This window comes from Marmota monax, unplaced genomic scaffold (genome assembly GCF_021218885.2).
Source record: "Marmota monax isolate L192 unplaced genomic scaffold, Marmota_monax_Labrador192_F-V1.1 WCK01_AAM20220418_F8-fsc00007, whole genome shotgun sequence".
In the NCBI taxonomy this organism is placed as follows: Eukaryota; Metazoa; Chordata; class Mammalia; order Rodentia; family Sciuridae; genus Marmota; species Marmota monax.
This window is the reverse complement of record NW_026692781.1, coordinates 2616820-2636969: the sequence shown is the minus strand read 5'-3', so window position 1 is coordinate 2636969 and position 20150 is coordinate 2616820. Positions and strand designations below refer to the sequence as shown.

Genomic DNA, 20150 nt, shown 5'->3' with positions numbered 1-20150 from the left:
GGAAAACATTTTTCTTTGTTTATAGACACATTCTTTGATACTTTAATAGATGCAGTTATTTAAAGAACTATAACAACCCTTTTTAAAATATAGAGCAAAAAAGAGAATGAAAATTTCGGATTTCCTATTAACGTCATGGCTTTGGTTTAGTATTTTATTTTTTCCAAGATTGTTTATATGTGTGTGGGGAGGATGTAAATCCCTGCCCCAAGACAAATATTTTTTAAATGTCGGAGGAAAACATAATACTTAGAATGATAGCATGTATCATGGAAAAAAAGTCACAGAAGTATCTTGATTTGTACCCCAGGTGATTCAGTTTTATTTCAGCAGAAATTGTAGAGAAGGTAGAGGAATTGTGATAAATCTCAGCAGTATAAATTCTCACCCATGATATAACAGAGGAAATCAGAGTGATATACGAAAGTGGCATTTGAGAGGAAAACATAGCCATATTGTTTTATCTCTTCATTCCATTCAGAACAAACATAGAGTCAAATGAATTATGAAAAAAAAAGTTATGAAGTGTAATACAAGAAATATTCCTTTGTGAAACATGAGATTTTGAATATTGCATTTACAACAAGTTTTCCAAAAGTCCATCCAGTCTTATTTCAGAACGCCAGTGTCTCTCTGAACCTGAGTGTGGATGGCAAAGGGCCAGTGCTGTTTCATTCCATGTCACTGTAGCACCTGTTCCTTTTAATCTGCTCTTCCACTGTCAGCTGTTCAGACTGGCCCTCCGAGCTGGAGAGCTGTGGCTGTGCTGTACACTCATGGCTCGGAGAGTCAAAACTTGTGTTTCCATTACTGTGGGTTGCCACCACTGCTTCCCCATGCCAAGGATTAGCATTCTTTCCAAATTCCCTTAAATACAAACAGGGCATGTTTTTCAGTTGATCCACAGAATCTATTAAATCACACTCAAAAATGTTGTCATTTTTCTTGGAAAAAGCAGTGATTTTCACAGTGTTAGAAAAGAAAAAGTGTAAATTCTTGTTATGAGAATGGTTGCCTTTAATATTTAAGAGATTTGCATCGGAAGAGACCCTTGAACTTTTCCCCTTTGCTGTTAAGCGCCTCTGCTGGCCTGGGGTGGGAGTAGACTGCATAGGACTGCCAGCAGTCTCTCTGTCAGTCTGTTTCTGGAGGGCCAGCGCGAGTACATTCCTTGAATATATCTTTTCAGATTCAAATATCCCAAGTAACTCAGAGATTCTAGACGCATTTTCTACCTTTTTAATTTGGTATTCACTTGCAGTGTCATTCGACAGTGGTAATAGATTAGGAAATTCTAAAATAGATGTATTCTGCCTGCAATTATTCAGATATGAGACTGCTACATAATTGTTATTATTATTCTTATTCAAATTCTCTTTGTGATTTTCCAGCACTACCTCATCATCGGTGTTAGCAACCTGTAAAACTTCTCTACTGTCAGGTTCATTAGTTTTTTCATTTTTCTCCTTTTCAGCCTTCTGCACAACCACATTATTGTTGTCATTGAGATCCATTTCACTTTTTCTCTTATTCCCTGCCTCTTCAGCCTCATTCAGCTTATCTTGCACATTCTTATTTCCTTCCTTCTTCTCCTCTTTTCTTGCTTCATACATTTTCATTTCTTTGATTCCTGTACCATCCTCTGTCTGACACATGTGGGTGGACTGCAGATATGGCTGCAGGAGAGAAAGGTTATTTTGTTCTTGTCCCTTATTTTCCAGAGGTTTAGCATGTTCAATCAGTGATTCACCTCTAAATTCAGAGGATTCAGAGGCTGTCACCTCAGGTGGCCATTTAGGTTTACTCATTTTGAGCTCTTCCTCAAGGGGGAAGATTTTCTTCGGCATCTCCCGGGAAGGAGGCCAAATTATTTTCAATTTTCCTCTCTCCCCCAACTTTCTCAAATCATCCCTTTGCCATTCACCATTACCAGTATCTACATGTTTAGTCAGATCTCCAAGTATGAGGGTGTTTGCTGCAGTCATTTTACATATGTTCGGTTCTTCACTGGGAATATAGTCCACTGAGCTGCTTTGAGTTTTGCGATTCCATCGGTCTTTATGCTGTTTGTGTCCAAAACCTTCGTCATAATTTCCTTTAGATTTAAAAAGTTGTTTAAAATGAGGTTTGCAATATATTTGTCCATGAAGTGATGCGTAATTTCCCAAACTGCCAAAAAGAGAAAAAAACAAACCCTTAATTTTCTATATACTTACTGTAAATTCTTAGCAAATTAGAGAATTATTTATTTTAACAGTGAGACAGAGACTTAGTAAAATTAATTTACTACCGATAGAAGTGACCCTATTAATTGAACACATAGCTATTAGATAACACTGATCACTGGTACCCCTCAAGATATATATATCCACAATTCTTAGAATTTGATGATGTATGTCAGGTTTGGGTATAATAGGTATTACAGTGAAATTCACATGCAGTTATTGAATGACAGTACCAAACCTGTGTTAACTTAATGATTTATGTGAGGGTTTATGATTCTTAATAAATATTGAAGAGCATACACACATGATGAATCAACTATGTGAACTTCTTTGCTACCTAGATTTTGAGTGAATTGGAAAGCTTGCCTATGCCATCTTTTTAATCAGGTCTCTTTAGGAAGATAACAAATAGAATGCTTGATAAAATTAGAATTGAATTTAGTTTGAGGCAACAGCATGGTTTTGACTATCTCTGAACTTATACATAAAAGCAGATACATAAACTAGATAGAAAAATCTTACACTCATGGATAACATTCAAAACAAAACTAAGTGACAATTTATTTATTTATTTTTTTTAAAGAGAGAGAGAGAGAGAGAGAGAGGGAATTTTAATATTTATTTTTTGGTTTTCAGCAGACACAACATCTTTGTTTATACGTGGTGCTGAGGATGGAACCCGGGCCGCACGCATGCCAGGTGAGTGCGCTACTGCTTGAGCCACATCCCCAGCCCCTAAGTGACAATTTAGGGGCTTTGGATTAATCACCCTTAGGCACGAGACCAGCATGATAGTCTCATCTATGTGGGTGACAGCAGAGGGGTGAGGAAGGAGTTCAAAGGCCTGAAAATATGAGACCACAAAGTATTTCTTGGAAAGTGACACAGTCAATGAGAGAATCACAGCTGAAACTGGGAGCCAGTGGCTACCAGGGCCCTGTGATAAGAAAGACTGAAGAGATTAGTGTAGCCAAACTCTCAAAACTGACCACTAGGATCCACTTTTAGAACAGAACCTCAAACTGAGAAAGATAATACAGGAGTGAGATCAAAACTGAGTGGGATAATGACAACAGATATGAAAGGGAGGTTTTGGACCAAGATCCGGAGAGGAAACAAGCCAGGAAAGTCCAGAAGCCTAGATACCTAGAAGTAGTGGAGTAGAGCTGGAAAAGCTGTCCTGAATTTCATCTCCTTCTCAGAATGGAAAACTAAGTTCTCACAAAAATGAACCATAAAAATCTATTGAAGTAAAATTTTATGCAGTTATTATAAGAAAATAAAGTGGTAATGGGTATTACATTATTCCTACAGACAACAAAAACATGCCAGAAGAACATGTTCTAAAGAGAGATTTTAAAAAATTAACCTAGGGCTGGGGATGTGGCTCAAGTGGTAGCACGCTTGCCTGGCATGCGTGTGGCCCAGGTTCGATCCTCAGCACCACATACAAACAAAGATATTGTGTCCGCCGATAACTAAAAAAATAAATATTAAAATTCTCTCTCTCTCTCTCCCCCTCTCTCTCTCTTTAAAAAAAAAATTAACCTAGTATTTCAAAATGATCTAAAAGACATTAAGATAGTGATAAAAGACCTGAAAGAACAGCATACATCAGAATTAGAAAAACTCATAAATGATGTAAGAAATCAGAAAAAAATAGAAATTAGGAAAATCAATAGAAGATTTAAAAAAAAATCTCAGCAATAAAAACCAAAGAATTAGTGCTGGGGTTGTGACTCAGTGGTAGAGTGCTTATCTTGCATATGTGAGGCACTGGATTTAATCCTCAGCACCACATAAAAAATAAATAAACAAAATAAAGTTTCATATATATATATATATATATATATATATATATGATAGAAGACAAAGACAAATAGACATAACAGAAAGTTATTTGAGAAATATGAGAGTAAATGGTGAAATTTTCATTACTCAAAAAGAATAAAGAAAGAGATTTAAAAAAAGGATTTCAGAGAAGGAGACAAATATAAAAAAATATTGCTAATGTAAGAATGAGGATGTAGCTCAGTGGTAGATTGCCTAGCATGTAGAATGTCCTGGATTCAATCCCTAGCACTGGAAAAAAAAATGTAGCCAATATATACATAATGGGAATTCCTTCAGAAGAAAGCTAAAGTAACTTTCTTGATATAGAAAAGTATGTAATGATATTTTGAAAGAGCACATTAGGTAATTAACACTATTGACCCAGAATGACCAAATTATTTTAGTAAAATTACTGAACTTTAAATAAAAATGGAAAGTACTTTGTATCTTAAAAAGAAGACTATGTCTTATAAGGAAAAGACAATTAGATTGTTATCAGACTATTCTACCACTTTATGCCAGAAAAAAATGAGAAAAATGCAATTAAGATACTCAATGAAAGTAATTCAAAGTCAAGCATTTAATTTCAACAAAACTAGCTTTCCACTGTAAAGATCACAAATTGCTATCAGTAGATAAAAACAAAGGGAAACTGTTTCCATGAGCCTTTTCTGAAGACATGGCTAGAAAACAAGCTTGAGTAACCAGAATAATTATAGAAATATCAACATCAGGATTGCTAGTAGGCATCAATATCCTCTTACTATCCAAGAGAAAGTAAGGGCAATGAGGGAAATAATATGGTATGTAGTGGCTGTGTGATTGGACACTGTACTACAACACTATAACAAAAAATGAGGAGTGGGTAAATGAGAAAATCAATTGTAATTAAAAAAAATATTTGGAGTGTTAGTATATTTTTTTCTTATTCTAAGAGTGCAATACAAATGAATATGGAATAACTTAATTCTGTAGTCTCCACTGTCTTTGAGATCTAGGAGTCCTGAAGTGGAAGAAAGGAGATACAGAGGTAGTGGAGAAGAGGCCAAGTAGACAAGTACAATTTTGAATTTGATTTAGAAATATCACTATATATTTTTATATATGGTATACATAAGTATTTACTAGCTCTTTCCACTAAAAGAGTTGTTTAGAAATAATGACTAACCCAATAGAATGAGCATCAAGATTGTTATCCTATACTAACATTTCTCATTAAAATAAACCAACGCTTGCAGAGATAACTAAATCTAGCCCTGGGACAGGACGTTTTTGAGATATCCTGGAACTTTTTAGTCCTATTAGATGAGGAAGTTCTCACAGACTGCTTAGCTTGTGCAAAAGGACTCAGGAATAACTTAGGGAGAGATTTCAGCTTCAGTAATGGTAATTCTTGTATTTGACTGAACAATTCCATTATACTGTTGAATAGATAGCCAATATATGAATTAGTAAATAAAAGATTCATGAACTTATTCTCTTTCTTCAACCAAATGTACCTCTGTATAAACAAATAGCAGATGACAGGAAGTGTTTCCTTGTAAAAATATTCTAAAAAGTGAAAAAGAACAAAATTAAAATATCAATGTTTTATAAACATCAAAGAATGACTATAGATATTAAGTCTTAATATTTGCTATGATCATAAAAGGAGAGGCAATTAAATATTATGTGCTCATAGTACCCTTGGCAACACTACCTATATTCTTGTGAAAGGTGTCAAAAGTAAGCCCAATCCAGAATCTACATTGGCTGATTATGTGGGAACACAGAGGTGTAGGTGCATGTTGAACTGCACAAATCAGTAGTTTCAGACTGGACAAGTCTACAGGTTGAATGTCCTGGGTTCTTCACAAATTCTTCAATGAAGAAAATAAATGAAGGGGAAACATGCCTTACAAAAAATAATAAATAGATAAATAAATAAAAGATAAGAAAAGGCTTTCAAGACATATTAAACTTTAAAAATGGATAGAAGTAAAGCATGGTTTCTAGGAAAGCACATTTGGATAACAGAACTATCAAAAAGCAAGAAGTGATTATTAAAGAGGATGCTATTTACTCATGGGAGAGAGTGAGTGAGTGAGCAGATTGTGTTCAGGACACAGCACATGACAGGGGATACTTGAGTGGCTGGCAAACCTATATATCTTGACCTTGATAGTGACTACAAAGTGTTCACTTATAACAAATTACTAACCACAGATTTATGTGAATTTTTACATCTTTTTTTGTAAAATGTATATTTTTATATTTCAATGTATATTTTAGTCATTGACTCAATATTTTTGAGTCTTTATAATGTCAACTTTTACTAGATGTTGGGAAGACAAACTTTATACAGCTGGCTTTGGAGGGTGATTACATTAGCTTGTGTCAAGTGTGAAGGAGATGTTGTATCAGCTAATGGGAAGCTTACTTCACCATCCATGAGGTCAAGTCAAGCTTCATAGATGATATAGTCTTGGTTAAGGTCTGAAGAATGTGTGAACATTAATTAGCCTGGTAGAGAGCCAGAGCAGGTGTGTGGGAAACTTCCTGTAGGAAGTGGGAATGACAATTTGGGTGAAATGAAAGAAATTCAGTCTGTATCAAAGAACAATATGTAAAAAGGACAAGTTCGGACAACAGATGTGTTAGAAAGAAGCAGGGCCAGATTCTGAATAGCATTATAGTGATGTTTCAATGTTAGATTTTTATTTTTTTTTTGGATGGGGAAACCATTATATGTTTTAAATAATGAAGTGACATCAGATTTGCACTTTACTATACCATGGGACATGGAATGAGTTGTTGGTGGTGGTGGTAAGAAATGTTGAAGATAGGAAGATCAAATACTTGTATTAGTCCAGGTGAGAGAGGACATTCACTGAAAGAATAACTAGGCTATGGGGATGGAGAAAAGTATACAGCTCAAGAGATGCTTTTGAGAATGCAATTGATGATGGCTTGAATGTGGCAAATGAGATAGGAAGGAGTAAAAAATAATTTTGTGTACTGATTACTGAATTAATATTAATGTCATTTACTAATATAGTGGCATACACATCAGACCATAGAGTCTAAGAAGGATTTTGGTAGAAAAAAGTAGGTCTTATTCAGTTTGCTGTTCTTGTGGAGAAATACCCTAATCATTGAGATAGAAGCATATGAAGCATAGAGGAGAGATCTGGACTAATGGTATAAATTTCAGAACCATTACCACATGGATGGATCATCACTTAAGTGATGGGAATGGATGTGATTCACCAGAAACAATAGTAACAGTGAGAAGAGCAAATTCCCATAATAGATTTCTGAAGAACTCTAACATACTGTTGATAGACAAAGAGTGAGTCACCCACACATGTGGCTGAGAAGGAACACTCAGGAAGTAGGGGTAAAACCATTATACTGTGTTGTCATGGAAGCCAAAGGGAAAGAACATTACAATGAAGGTGTTTGACATTGTCAATTAAAGTCAGGAAAGCTATAATCTGAGAGATGCACATTAGATTCAGCAAAATAAACTCCATTTTAGCATCTTAAATGAAAGTCTTAACAAATGTCACATTCATTTAACTGCATTAACTTCAAGAGTTTTAGAAAATGAGTGCATTTGTAACTGTGTCAATAAGGCACTCTATCGCTACAGAGACTAAACAGAGATTTTCCCTGACCTGTCACTGCTATTATTCTAAATTCCATTTTTAAACTTATATAGTCTCGGTTAATCATATACAAACTCTAACCCACCATCTGTTTTGATATATAGAATTTTATTGGAACACAGCCAGGCTGATACAATTACAGATACACCTATTTGTTCAGCAACCAGTGGCTGCACTTGCCTTCCAATAAAATTTCAGTGGCATGAAAATAGTATGGTCTGAGAAGTGGAAAATATTTTCTATCAGGCCCTTTATAGGAAAAGTTTACTGATTCCTGATATAGAGTATAGATTTTAAAGTACTAACTTAAAAACATTGGCTTACACAGTAACTTTTGGTATTTCTTACCTGTGTGATTTCCACCTTTGAAAAAAAAAAGTATTCCTTCTGATTTGATTTGGAAGGCAAAATTCCAAAAGGAAATAGGTCACAGCCTACCTGAGCACTACATAAAGATCATGAGCACATTCCCTGAGGTGGTGGTGTTCACTGATGGCAGAAAGACCTGGAAAAATCTGTATTTTCCTAGAGACACATGTTATACGTGTACTACAGGTTTTTTGAATATCTGTGCCAAAGACCTCAAAGCATCTTACCTCAGTTTACTGTTGCAGTGGTGGCATCGGAAGCAGGCCTTATGAAAACTCTGCTTGTCTGCCACTAAACACTCCATTGGATATACTGTCTTTTGACAAAGTATACATATTTCCTTGTCTTGGAGCAGCAGCTTCTAAAAATAAAAATGTATAAAGGCTTAAATAGTATTACCTTCAATCAACTGTAGAAACATAACAAAATGCACAACAACATATGTGTTGGCCATGCAGTTAAGGTGGAAAACTATAAGACTTATCTTTATGTTGCTTCTGAACATAGTGTATGCTATCAACCGGTTCTAAGCTTCGGTACACTGAGCAACATCACTCTAATTCCTCCACTATTAATATGGGATGCAAATTGACTTCTATTATTTAAACACACTTATATAAATAAAGTGTTTATTAACTTGAATATATTAGATATTTGTAGTAAGCAGGCATGGGAGCCCTGAGAAAAGTTATCATTGCAGATAACTGAGCTTTCCATACATACAGAAGTTGATATCTAACTTGATCTGAAGTTTTTATTTTATTTTATTTGTGTGTGTGTGTGTGTGTGTGTGTGTGTGTGTGTTTGTGTTAGTTACTGGGGATTGAACCCTGGGGTGCTCTACCACTAAGCTACACCTACAGCCCTTTTTTTTTATTTTGGAACACAGTCTTGCTAAATTACTAAGTCTGGCCTTGAACTTGTGAACCTTCTGCTTCAGCCTACCCTTTTGCTGGGATTATAGCTGAGCACGACTTTGAGCATGGTTCAAAGTTTTTATTTTTTAAAGCATTCTGTATAGATCTCTAAAAATACATACATATTTTTAAAGCCAAGGACAATGTACAGTATTTGAATATTTTTTTAACAATTTGGTGTTGACTATGACACCAACTCTTAACTGTATCATAGTGACACTTGAATTATTGAAATGCTCAGGGACATTTGTTCTTTACCTAAATGATTTTAGATTTTAGTGCTTTTTGGATTTTATGTCTACTTTTTGAAATTTTCCTACTTCTCTTACTCATTTCCTTCAGTCACTTTCTGCAACTTTCATGCAAATGTTAATCCTTATAAATAATATGATTACAGTACTAACTGGTGTTCATATAGGACGCAGAAATTTTATTTTAGTGTTGCTTTTAATTCTCACAACAATCCTATGAGAGTAAGTTTTCACACTAGCTACATATAAGAGCAAATAGGCTCAAGTTCCTTTATACAAAACAATGAAAAATAAACACTTTAGCACTTAGATGCTCAATCTGAGCTACTGAGAGGACTGCTATGCCTACTCGGTTCTGGTAGAGACAGATTTCTAGATTCAACACTAGTTTTCTTACATTTACTGTGCTTTTGAGCTGTATTATCAGAAATTGAGCATTTTGGCTTAATTATGCCAGAAGCAAGCAAATTAAGAAACCATATTAGCCTGATGAACTAGACACATATGTTGCAAATATGATAGAGGCATAATTATATATAATAGTTTCAACAATTCTTATGTTTAAGCTTGCCATTTTTTAAAATCAATCTGTCCAAAGGATAGACTACGTTAATGATGCACATTAATTATGTGAAATCGTTTTATCATGAAACCTCATTTACTGTGAAAAGTAGGGAAACTATAATGAAATGAGCTGCTCTCTGATGTTAGAAAACATGCATTAAGTTCATATGATTTAAATTTTCCTGATTCCAAATGTAATCAATTTTAAAAAATGTGTTGTTCATGCTCATCTGTGAAAGAGGTCAATTGAGCTATCATTTGGAGCAAATTTTCAGAAAGGCGAAAAAGCAGTTATAAAAAAATATGGCATCACAGAAAGCTAACTCTTTCAAGTACAATAACAATAATTAAATAATTAAAAGTTCTAATTTCACACCTCCACTTTTATTAGAGTTATAGATTCAGGAAAATCCTTAAAGTCCATGTGAAGAGTCTAAAGTCTCCTGGATGATTACCAGCCTATTTCAAATTTATTGTAAAGACCACTTAAGTATGCTATTAAAGATTCATCAATTCAACATTAGTCCAAAGGATGCTTTCTAATATAATTTAAAACAATTGAATAAAATAATGTTAGGTAAGAAATTTTAACAATACCCTTTGATCTGTAATTAACAAATATATAGCTATAGTAATACAATCACAATAATGATTATTATTGTATCTGTGACTTTATACAAAGCCTTATTTACCTTGACAAATATAGATTTCAGTAATCCATACATTTCTTATTTTCACACAGTGCAGGTGCATCACACTAGATTGTTTTGTAAACAAAAATTAGTAAAAAAGCCATCATACTAAGGAAGACTGAAGCGTACAGTGAAAGCTGTTAGTTTTAGGTTCTATTATTTGGTTATTGCTCTTTTAACTTTAAATCATGTTGGCTTTGGAACACGTGCCTTTAAAGAGGTTAATTTTTGTTCACACTTTTCAAGCTCATTTACCACTTATAAATGCAGATCCCTCCTGGAAGGTGGTCTCAGTTGCAGAAGCATCTGATGTTGCATATCCCAGACTTTGAAAAACTCTTTCACTCTCCTGCCATGTTTTTTGAAAATTCCTCCTGAGTTCTTTAGGTGAATCAGAGATGTCTAAAATATGACCGGCGATAACATCTTCATAGGTCGGTGGGGCATGCTTGAAGCCAAAGCCAGATTTGCCAGCTTCTGAGCTATGTGAAGATGAAGCTGTCACCTTTGACCCAACAGCTTGACTCTCAAATGCATCCATGCCTGAGAAATGTTCGCTTATAGACCTTGTTTCAGAGCGTACTTTGGGCTGCTTAACAGAAATTTTTTCTTGGAACTCTATGGGATATTTGTAAGAAAAGTCTGCAAAATTAGTGTTTCCTAAAGATGTTGATCCAAATTCCTCCTTACAAAATGTACTACTCTCTTGTTTTATATTATGGCTTGCTTCTCCATTTGCATAAACTCTTCTATCTGACTTGGCTTCAAAAATTGGGCCATCTTCAAATTCCCTGAACCACCTGTTTATTTCATTTTCATGGTCCTTCACAAAATTTTCAGCCATTTGAACGGTTCGATTGGCTGCTTCGTATCTCTGTGTGAGCTCTGACCGGCATGGCACTTCTACCTTACGGATGATTTCAACTGCATCGTAACTCTCGGTGTCCGGCCCTATGCCATTGATGGAATTCACTCCATCTTTATGAACATATGTCGCCCTTTTCTCCACTTTCCTAACTTCCTCTTGAGCTTCCATGGATTCTCTGAAGGAACCACCGCCAGCATGATTCACATGCACAGGTATTGTGATTGTCGGTGGAGAGCCTGTGTCACGACTTTCTATCTTTATTTGACGACGGAGTGTTGCTGGGGACCTGATGATTTCAGTCCTCTTCTCTACAATTGGAACCGGGGTTGCTGGAGGACATGGAACGGTTCCTCTGGATAACTTTGCCGTCGTGTCTTTGAGTTTGACAAGTTGTTCAGAGCGACTCCTGGGTGGAGAAGGGGAGGTATTTGCTCTGCGAATTCCAGATGATTGTGGCATTGGCCCCCTTGGTGGGGGCTCAACACAACTGTCCTTTTTAGGGGACTGAGAAAGCTCATCCTTAGCTGAGGTTTCTGTTCTTCGGGCAGTAGATTCAATTGTTATAAAAGTAGGGGACGGTGGACGAGTTTTTAAAGAGGGAGGAGAAATCTTGCTGTCATCCAGCTTAATTTCCTCATGGGTTTTTGTGTGATTACGAATAGTAGCTTCCTGATGAGTTGCTTCTTGGTGGTGCAGTATTTTTTCTTCTACGATTTTATTTTCTTTTTGTTCCATGTTTTTATTATAGCTGGCTTTAATATTAGATGCTTTTGAGGATGCTTCATTAAGACTGGTGGTCTTATTTCCTTGTGTTCCTGTTTTGGAGGTTATCATGGCTTTTTGAATTTTATTTTCACAGTACACAAGCATATCCTCGGCTTGAGTTTTAATATGTGCTATTTCTTCTTTGACTTTTTCAAAATTATTCTCCATGGCAATGTGAACTCCATATTCTCTTTTTTCTTCACTTATCAGCCATACTGGAATAATATTTAACAGTGTCTGAAACGTTTGAAGGCCACTTGCATTTGGCTCTGTTTCAAACTGTTTTACTCTAGACAAAATCTGTTGAAGTTCTTCACGTTTTCTCAAGAATTCCAATATATTTACAACACATTTTCCATTATCCTGCTGGGATTCTTTCACAGAGGAAAATGAAGATTTGTTCTGTGTAATCTCTTGCTTTGAATCTTTAGTATTGGAGGAGACGTGCTTCTGTTGGATGCCCTTGTCTCTGAGGCATATTTTTTCCTGCAGACTATCACATTGTTGGGACAATTTCTTATGTTCAACTGTACTTTCAGAAGTCTGTATTTGTGTTTGCTGAAAATTCTGAGTCTGTGAATCACAGTGTGCATCAATAATCTTCTGTTTGACTGCCTTTGGTGTTGACCTATTACTCAAATGTTCTTGTTTGCCTTCAACTATCAATCTCTCTTCTTTGGAACGCATCATTGATGCCCCCTGATTTTTTTCTTCAGTCTCTAGAAGCTTTCGTCTCACAGGTTCCCTAAATTCTCTTTGTTTCTCAGGAACAATCTTGGGCTTTCTTTCATGGTTTTTCTCTGAAAATCCTGTAGGCAGTTGAATTGTCACTCTTTTCTCCTTTTTAGGTAATTGGTGATATTTTTCAGTCACAGATTGTTTATTACTGTACTCTGTACTTACTTCAGTTTTCTCACTTTCCTGAAACTGCTGTTTGGTAATAGCTTGAACATCAACTTGAGAGTGCTTTAGGTGACTTTCATAGTTGACATCTGTTTCTTTCACCCTATGATCTACAGTGGGAAGTTTGATGGTTTTCACTTTGAAACTCGGGGAACCTGTTTTGCTTTGGGGCAAGTCCAACTGCTCCAGGCACTTCTGCTGTGTTTGCTGTGTAGTACATTCTTGGTGACTCTGGTTCATTTCACAAGTGGATTTAGATTGTGTAATATCCCTAGAGCTCTGTAAGACATCTTTTTTCACATTAGTCTCTTCTGAGGCTGCTTGCGCAGGCTGGAGCCTTGTGGCTGAGACTGTCACTGCTGATGCCATTGAAAGCTGATCATCAGAGCGCGTTCTTGCAACTTGAACATTACTTTGAGAGTCTGGGTTGGGTTGGGCCACAGGAAGCTTTGAATCCATTTTGGGTAGGGGGACGTCCTTATTTATTTTTCGTAAAAGTGTTTCCTTTTCCAGCTCTGACAGGTCTTGATTTTGACTTTCTGTTTTTACAATGTGGCAGTAAGACATCTCTTTTCTCTGTTTTTCAAGCTCTTCCCTTTGTTGCCTATATTTTTCTTCAGCAATCATTAAAGGTGTCTTAAATTTTCTCATATATGGTTTTGGACTTTGTTGTCCTGAACCTGAGGGAAATGAGTGGGATTTTATGAGAGGTGCCATCTGCTTTCCCTTGAGTGTGGAAGTTTCAGGAACTGTCTGTGAGAGAGACTTTACAGAGTCAATAGATAGCTGTTTCCTCTCATCAAGGCTCTTTCTGAAAGTGTTCTGCTTTGTCTCTGTGTGTTCACTGCTAGTTGCAGTCTCTACTCTTTTCTGATGCTTTAAGGGAGTAGTTTTGCAGTCCATGTCTGACAAAGAATCTTCCACTTCAACTTTTGGGAAAAGCTGGTTCTTTTTATTTTCGATTATCTTGGGAAATTTGGGCTTGGGTAATGTAGGAGGTGGTGATTTTCCTTTTATGACTTTAGACTGAGAATGAGTTTGCTGTGAGCTCAAGACATCTTTTGGGGAATATTGTTGTATGAATGCTTCACTGTGATTTTCTGGCACTGAGGAGGAAAGAAGATGGACTGGTTTTTGAGATGGAGCTGGAGGAGAGGGAGGTGGGAGAAATATTGATTGACATTCTTTTTCAGATTTCTCATCTGCTGGTGGTGGAGGAAGCGGGAGGCCTGGGAAGTTTTCAAATTCAGCCCTTATCTTTTCTGTGGACAGTGAGGGAGGAAACTCATTTTTTTCAGGCAATAGTATTAAAGGAGGTGGAGGAGGAAGAGGAAATTCAATTTCAGATGATGCATTGGAAGGTGGAGGAGGAGGTGGAGATGGAGGTGGAAGGGAGCCTTCACTTTCTTTTACATTATTCTCAAGGTTAAAGTTGATTGGATTAAGGGACCTTTCCATTGCCATCTTTAAGTCTTTGGAAGTATTTGTCTTCATTAGAAAGTCCTGGCTTTCCATATAACTATCAGTTTTCTGCTTTTTGTCAGTTGCCTTGAATTTATTGTGGTTTTTGTCAGAGACTTTCACTCCCGTTATATTGGCTATGTCTTCATCTTTAGGCAAAGGCTGGAGGTTCATGCTATTTTTCTTTATATCCTTATTAGAATGTTGCATTTCTTGCTTTGACATAGTTTGCTTCTGAAAGTCCCTTGTGACTTCATACATTTCTGCAATTTGCATGTTGCCTGGTTGCTGGGTGGGACCAGGTGTGGATCTTTGTGCCTCTGTGGGTATTTTAATGTTTTGGGTCTTTTTAGGACTCTTTGCGTGGAAAGCCTCAGTCTTCTGATGGTCATTCTTCAATTCACAGGTTTGAGTCCGTTGCTTCTCAAGTGATCCATCGGTTGATCGGGTGGAGTTGAGGACTTCATCCTTCAGTTTGCTCACTGTCTCTGAATCTGTAGACTTTAGGTTTTCCTTCATTGACACAGTGGAAGTTAATTGTCTGCTCATGTACTTGTCACTGAGCTGCTGCTCTTTAATAGCATCAGTCTGGACACCCTTTCTGCTGCCTGTTTCCAACACATTTGTTACAGCTTGGTGGTGTGAATTAGATAGTCTTCTGAGGCTTTTCTCAAGAGCATCATTGTTTTGTTCACGATCTATAACGATCTTTACTGTGCCTTTTGGGGCCTTTGGGAGAGTAATCTCGGATCTTTCTTCTATTAAAGTCCCATGATATGATTCATCTCTCATTGTACTGAGAGTATCTGCCCTCCCTTGCCAGCCGGCTTTCGGCTCAAATGCTCCTGGCCTTGGCCGAAGAACACTTTTCTTGTCCTTCTGCATAGCCACCTGATGGATCTCTGTTTCCTGCCTTTCTGAGGATCCAACCATCCCAGCTTGGTTATCTTTTTTGATTATACTCTCTTTGTTGATTTCTTTAAAACCTCTCTGTGCTTCTTTCAAAGACCTCAGGGACTTTTCTAGGTCATCTCGAATAAGCTCCTTTTTCAGGATTTCTGTCCTTGTGTTAGTAGCCTTTTCGAGGCACTCAATAGCTTGCTCAATATTACCCGGGATGGCACTTGGCTGTTGAGATTCTTTCCATCGGTGGCTTGACTCCTGAAGTGACCTGAGTGTGGCTAGCATGTCACCTTTTATAGTTTCTTCTGTTTTGGTCACTGCTTTCTCTTTGATGGCCTGGCTGAGGGAATTCAGGGTTGATTTCAAGTCTTCTTTTGCAATTCCTTCTTTGTGAGTCTCATAAGAGGAACTCTGAGGCTCTGCCATAAACACTTTAACGGTGTTGTGCACGTCTCCTGGAACGATGTCAGCTTTGCTAACAGTGCGTTCCACCTGAGACTGCCTTCTCTTTAGTAACAGTTTTGTGCCCTCAACGTCACCACCGATTATTTCCTTCTCTACTGGATTTGTAGCCATTAGTGTTTCATCAGACCCTGCCTGGAGTTGTTTGAGATAATCCAAAGCTCCGGTTTCTATGATTGTGGTAAAAAACTGAACATTTCCTCTCTCAGAAGCATCAATTTTAGCCCTTTCAGATATTTTACTATTTGATGAGGAAGACAACAGATTATGGATGGTACGCCTCACATCACCTCCTATGACTTCCTCACGCTGGCTTGTGTCACTGGCATTTTCATGAAGAAGACAATAGATCGTCATGTTGACATCTCCTCTTTCATCTTCCTGAATTAAAATGCCTCTCTTCGCAGGTCTTTCCTCTGACAACAGGTTTTTTATCGCTTGCTGTACATCACCTCTCACTATTTCTTCCTTTTCAGCATGAAATTCAGTTGATCTGTTTAATAATTGAGTTTTAGTGAAATTGACATTTCCCTTCTCCTCTTCACTAACGCAGATCTCTCTTTTGGTACAGTCTCTTTTGGAAAGTAAATTCATCATTATACTACTGAGATCCACCCTGACGATTTCTTCTTTCTGTATCTCGGGTGATGATTGGTTCATTAGCTTGTATTTTGCCATCCGGACATCTCCCACTTCATCCGCTTCAATGATAATTCCAGGAGCCTCGATAACTTTTTGAGAGTAGAGATCTCTCAAGGTTTCTTTAATGCTCTTGCCAATAATTTCTACCTTTTCTATTCGATTTTCATTAAACTCATGAAGGGGTGTTGTTTCAAAGAGCCATGTAGTTGTCTTGACATCAGAAGGAGGGATTTCTTCCTTGGTCATTTTGGTGGGGCTTTCATCTGCCTCCTTAATAGAATCCAAAGTTTGATTTTCAAAGAGCCACACTGCCTGCTTAACATCACCTTTCTGCACATCTTCCTGGGTGACTGTCTTGATATTTTCATATTCTGACCCTTCTCCTCTTAGCTCGTCTATTGTGTGAGTTTCAAATAGCCAAGTGGATGTTTTCACATTGCCCTTTTGTATTTCATTGACGCTCACTGTCCTTATGTAATTGCTCTTCCCAGTATTTTCAGACTCAAAGAACTGCTTACTCGTCTTCACATTGCCACCCTGAATGCAGTCAACAGTGGGTACAACATTATGTGCCTCTTCTGAAATCTGGTCCAGTGGCTGGGTTTCAAATCTGTATCTGACCGAACTAACATCTCCCTTGTGAATGTCTTCTTGTGTGACCGATTTAATAACATACACAGTTTGTGATTCATTAATTGAGTCTAATGGTCTTGTTTCGAAAAGCCACCTTGTTCCTCGTACATCTCCATGAATCACTTCTTCCTTTTTAACTGTTGTCACTTCATGATAATAACCTTCTCGATCCTGAATTGCATACAGAGGCTGGGTTTCAAAGAGCATTCTGTAGCTTTTTACATCACCCTTTATTACTTCTTCAGTAATTGTCTTCTTGGTGCTGGTAAAGTCAGATTCCTCTTTAATCTCATCTAAAGAAAAAGTCTCAAAAATGAAGCACCCTTTTCTTACATCCCCACCTTGTATGTCTGTCACTGTCTTAACTGATCCACTGTCTTCTTGGCTTGCTTTTATCCTATCAATTGGTTGGTTTTCAAATAGCCACCTACAGTTTAAGACATTGCCTTTCTGAATATCTTCACTTTTTAGGGTTTTGATTTTTTTCAAAACTTCCTCCGAACTGGAACTTATAGAATCTAAGGATTGTTTTTCAAATTTATACCTCATGCTGGAGACATCCCCAGCTTGGATCTCCATTTCCATGTGCTTGCTTTCTTTGCCCTCCTCTCCTTGTATGTTATCCAGATTTTCTGTCTCAAAAAGAAAACATGCGGTCCGAACATCCCCACCTTGGATCTCCTCCTGTTTGACAGTCTGTAACTTGACTGTTGTTTCAGAGTCATCTCTTATGGCATCAAGTGGCTGGGTTTCAAAGAGCCAAGTACAGGTTTTGACATCTCCCTTATGAATTTCTTCACTCTCAGTCACTGATGAAACCTTTTCATAAAGGGACTCCATTGGCTGGGTTTCAAATAGCCATTTACAGGTTTTGACATCACCTTTAACAATCTCTGTAGTTTGTTCAGTTTTACTTTCTGTTTCTTCCACATTACTGAAATATTTAATGGAATCAAGAGGTTGGGTTTCAAACAACCATTTAGCAGATTTCACATTTCCAGCCTGTATTTCTTGAGCAGATATTCCTCTAATTATCTGAAATTTGTGAAGACTTTCATCAAACTGGTCAATGGGCCTTGTTTCAAAAAGCCATCGACAGCTTCTTACGTCACCTCTTAGGATTTCTTCTTGCTGGACTGTCTTTACTTGATGGTATTTTCCAAGGTGATCTTGAATAGCATACAGTGGTGTTGTCTCAAAAAGAGATTTATTGAACTCCACAGCACCCCTTGTGATGCCTTCCACTTCTATTTTATGTGATGCATCAAATTTGATTAGATTATTTGATTCAAAGATGTGCTTGTAATTCCTGACATCTCCTCTGTCGACTTCTTCAAGCTTCACAGTTCGTGTGTACTCTTTTTTACCTTCTCGTATCTCTTCCAGTGGTTGGTTTTCAAAAATCCATTTCTGGTGCCTGACATCACCTTTTTCTTCTTCAGAGGCAGTGATTTTTTGAAGCTTTCCGACATCAGGACTGTCTTTTAAGGCCTCCATTGGAAGCGTTTCAAATAGGTGCTTGGTGGTCTGTACATCGCCCCCTATGATCTCTTCAGGTGACACAGGATCTGCATCAGGAACTTCTTTTAGAATGTCTAATGGCTGCGTTTCAAACATCCAACACTTTTTGGACACATCTGTGCCTATTATTGTTTCCTTTTCAGTGACGACCTCTTCTAACTCTTCTTTGATTTTTTCCAAAGGTTGGGTTTCAAATAACCACTTGGCCCTACTCACTCCGCCTTTGACATTTTCCTCCATGGATATTCCCCTGACAACTTTAATTTCGGTGATATCCTTGTTGATTGTGTCTAAGCGCTGTGTTTCAAACATCCAACGTGCTGTTCTCACATCCCCCTTTTCTACATCTTCTCTGTGAACGGTTTTAATTTCTAGCATTTGACCTGAACCATCTCTAATAACATATAATGGTTGAGTTTCAAAACATTTTATACTTCTCTTAACATTTCCCTTAATTTCTTTGAGCTCAGATCTGAGTTGCAGTAAGTTAGCCTCATCCACTGAATGAAGCTGCCCAAGTTGATCCAGATGTTGAGTCTCAAACATGTATCTCACAGTCTTGACATCTCCCCCGGTTATGTCCTTAATAACCGCTAATGCTGATTCATCTTGACTTTGATGCATTTCATTCATCGAGTCTAATGGCCTTGTTTCAAACATCCACCGGGCTGTGTGGACATCTCCTCTGGCTAGCTCAGGAACTTTCTTGACATTTACATCAGTGACAGAAGAATAAACCCCTAGTGTATCCATGGGTTGGGTTTCAAACATCCATGTGGTATACTTCACATCACCACCAGCAATAATTTCTTGATCAGTGATGCCCTTGGAAGTGTTACCTCCATCTGGAGAGCCATGGTTGATAGAATCTAATGGTTGATTCTCAAAGATCCATCTCATGGACTGCACCTCCCCTTTCAGGATTTCATCCCATTCCAAGCACTCTCTTTCTGAGTTCAGATCTTTTTGAGAACTCTCATTTGTATTTTCAAAAACATACCGAGCATGCTGCACATCTGCTGAAACTGAGCTCCCTGAGTTTACTTGACTTCTAGTAACAATCTCAGAAACCTCACTGATATAATCTTTTTCTAAATTTTTCCTTAACTCAGGATGGATATGTTTATATAAGCGGTTTAATTCATACAAATTTCTTTGCTTAGAATATAAATCTTTGGGGATTGGTAGTCTCTTAGGAGGGCTGGAGACTTCAGGGGACTGGGAAAATGCTGTCACATCTATTGGAGTTTGAAGTACATCAGGTGGTGGAGGAGGAAATTCTTCCATCATTCCCGAAGGAGTGGCATTAACTTGTGCCAGAGTTGAGGAAGTGATACTGTGATCACTATATCTTGAAGCAGACGTTTCCTTCCTTTGGCTAGTTGAAGTGTAAGAAGAGGAAGAGGAACCCACAACAGATGATGGCTTTATAGAGTCTTCATATTTATAATCAATCTTTAGGGGAGAGAAAAACAAAACTTATAAAGAGTG

The 20150-nt window shown here is 37.4% G+C and overlaps 1 protein-coding gene across 2 annotated transcripts in view; it reads right to left on the bottom strand.

Annotated features, from left to right (window-relative positions):
- Positions 1–294: 294 nt before the first annotated feature.
- Positions 295–20150, bottom strand: part of LOC124094693 (xin actin-binding repeat-containing protein 2) — a 75106-nt gene continuing 55250 nt past the window's right edge. Inside the window, exons 7-9 of one of the 2 annotated variants that reach the window (XM_046447630.2) lie at positions 10757–20114; positions 8305–8422; positions 295–2169 (exon numbers count right to left, since the gene is read on the bottom strand). In XM_046447630.2, the coding sequence (XP_046303586.1) occupies positions 672–2169; positions 8305–8422; positions 10757–20114 (10974 nt within the window). In that variant the 3' untranslated portion in view covers positions 295–671. Of the gene's footprint in view, positions 2170–8304; positions 8439–10756; positions 20115–20150 lie in introns of both variants that reach the window. The other variant, XM_046447629.2, reaches the window with a different exon arrangement.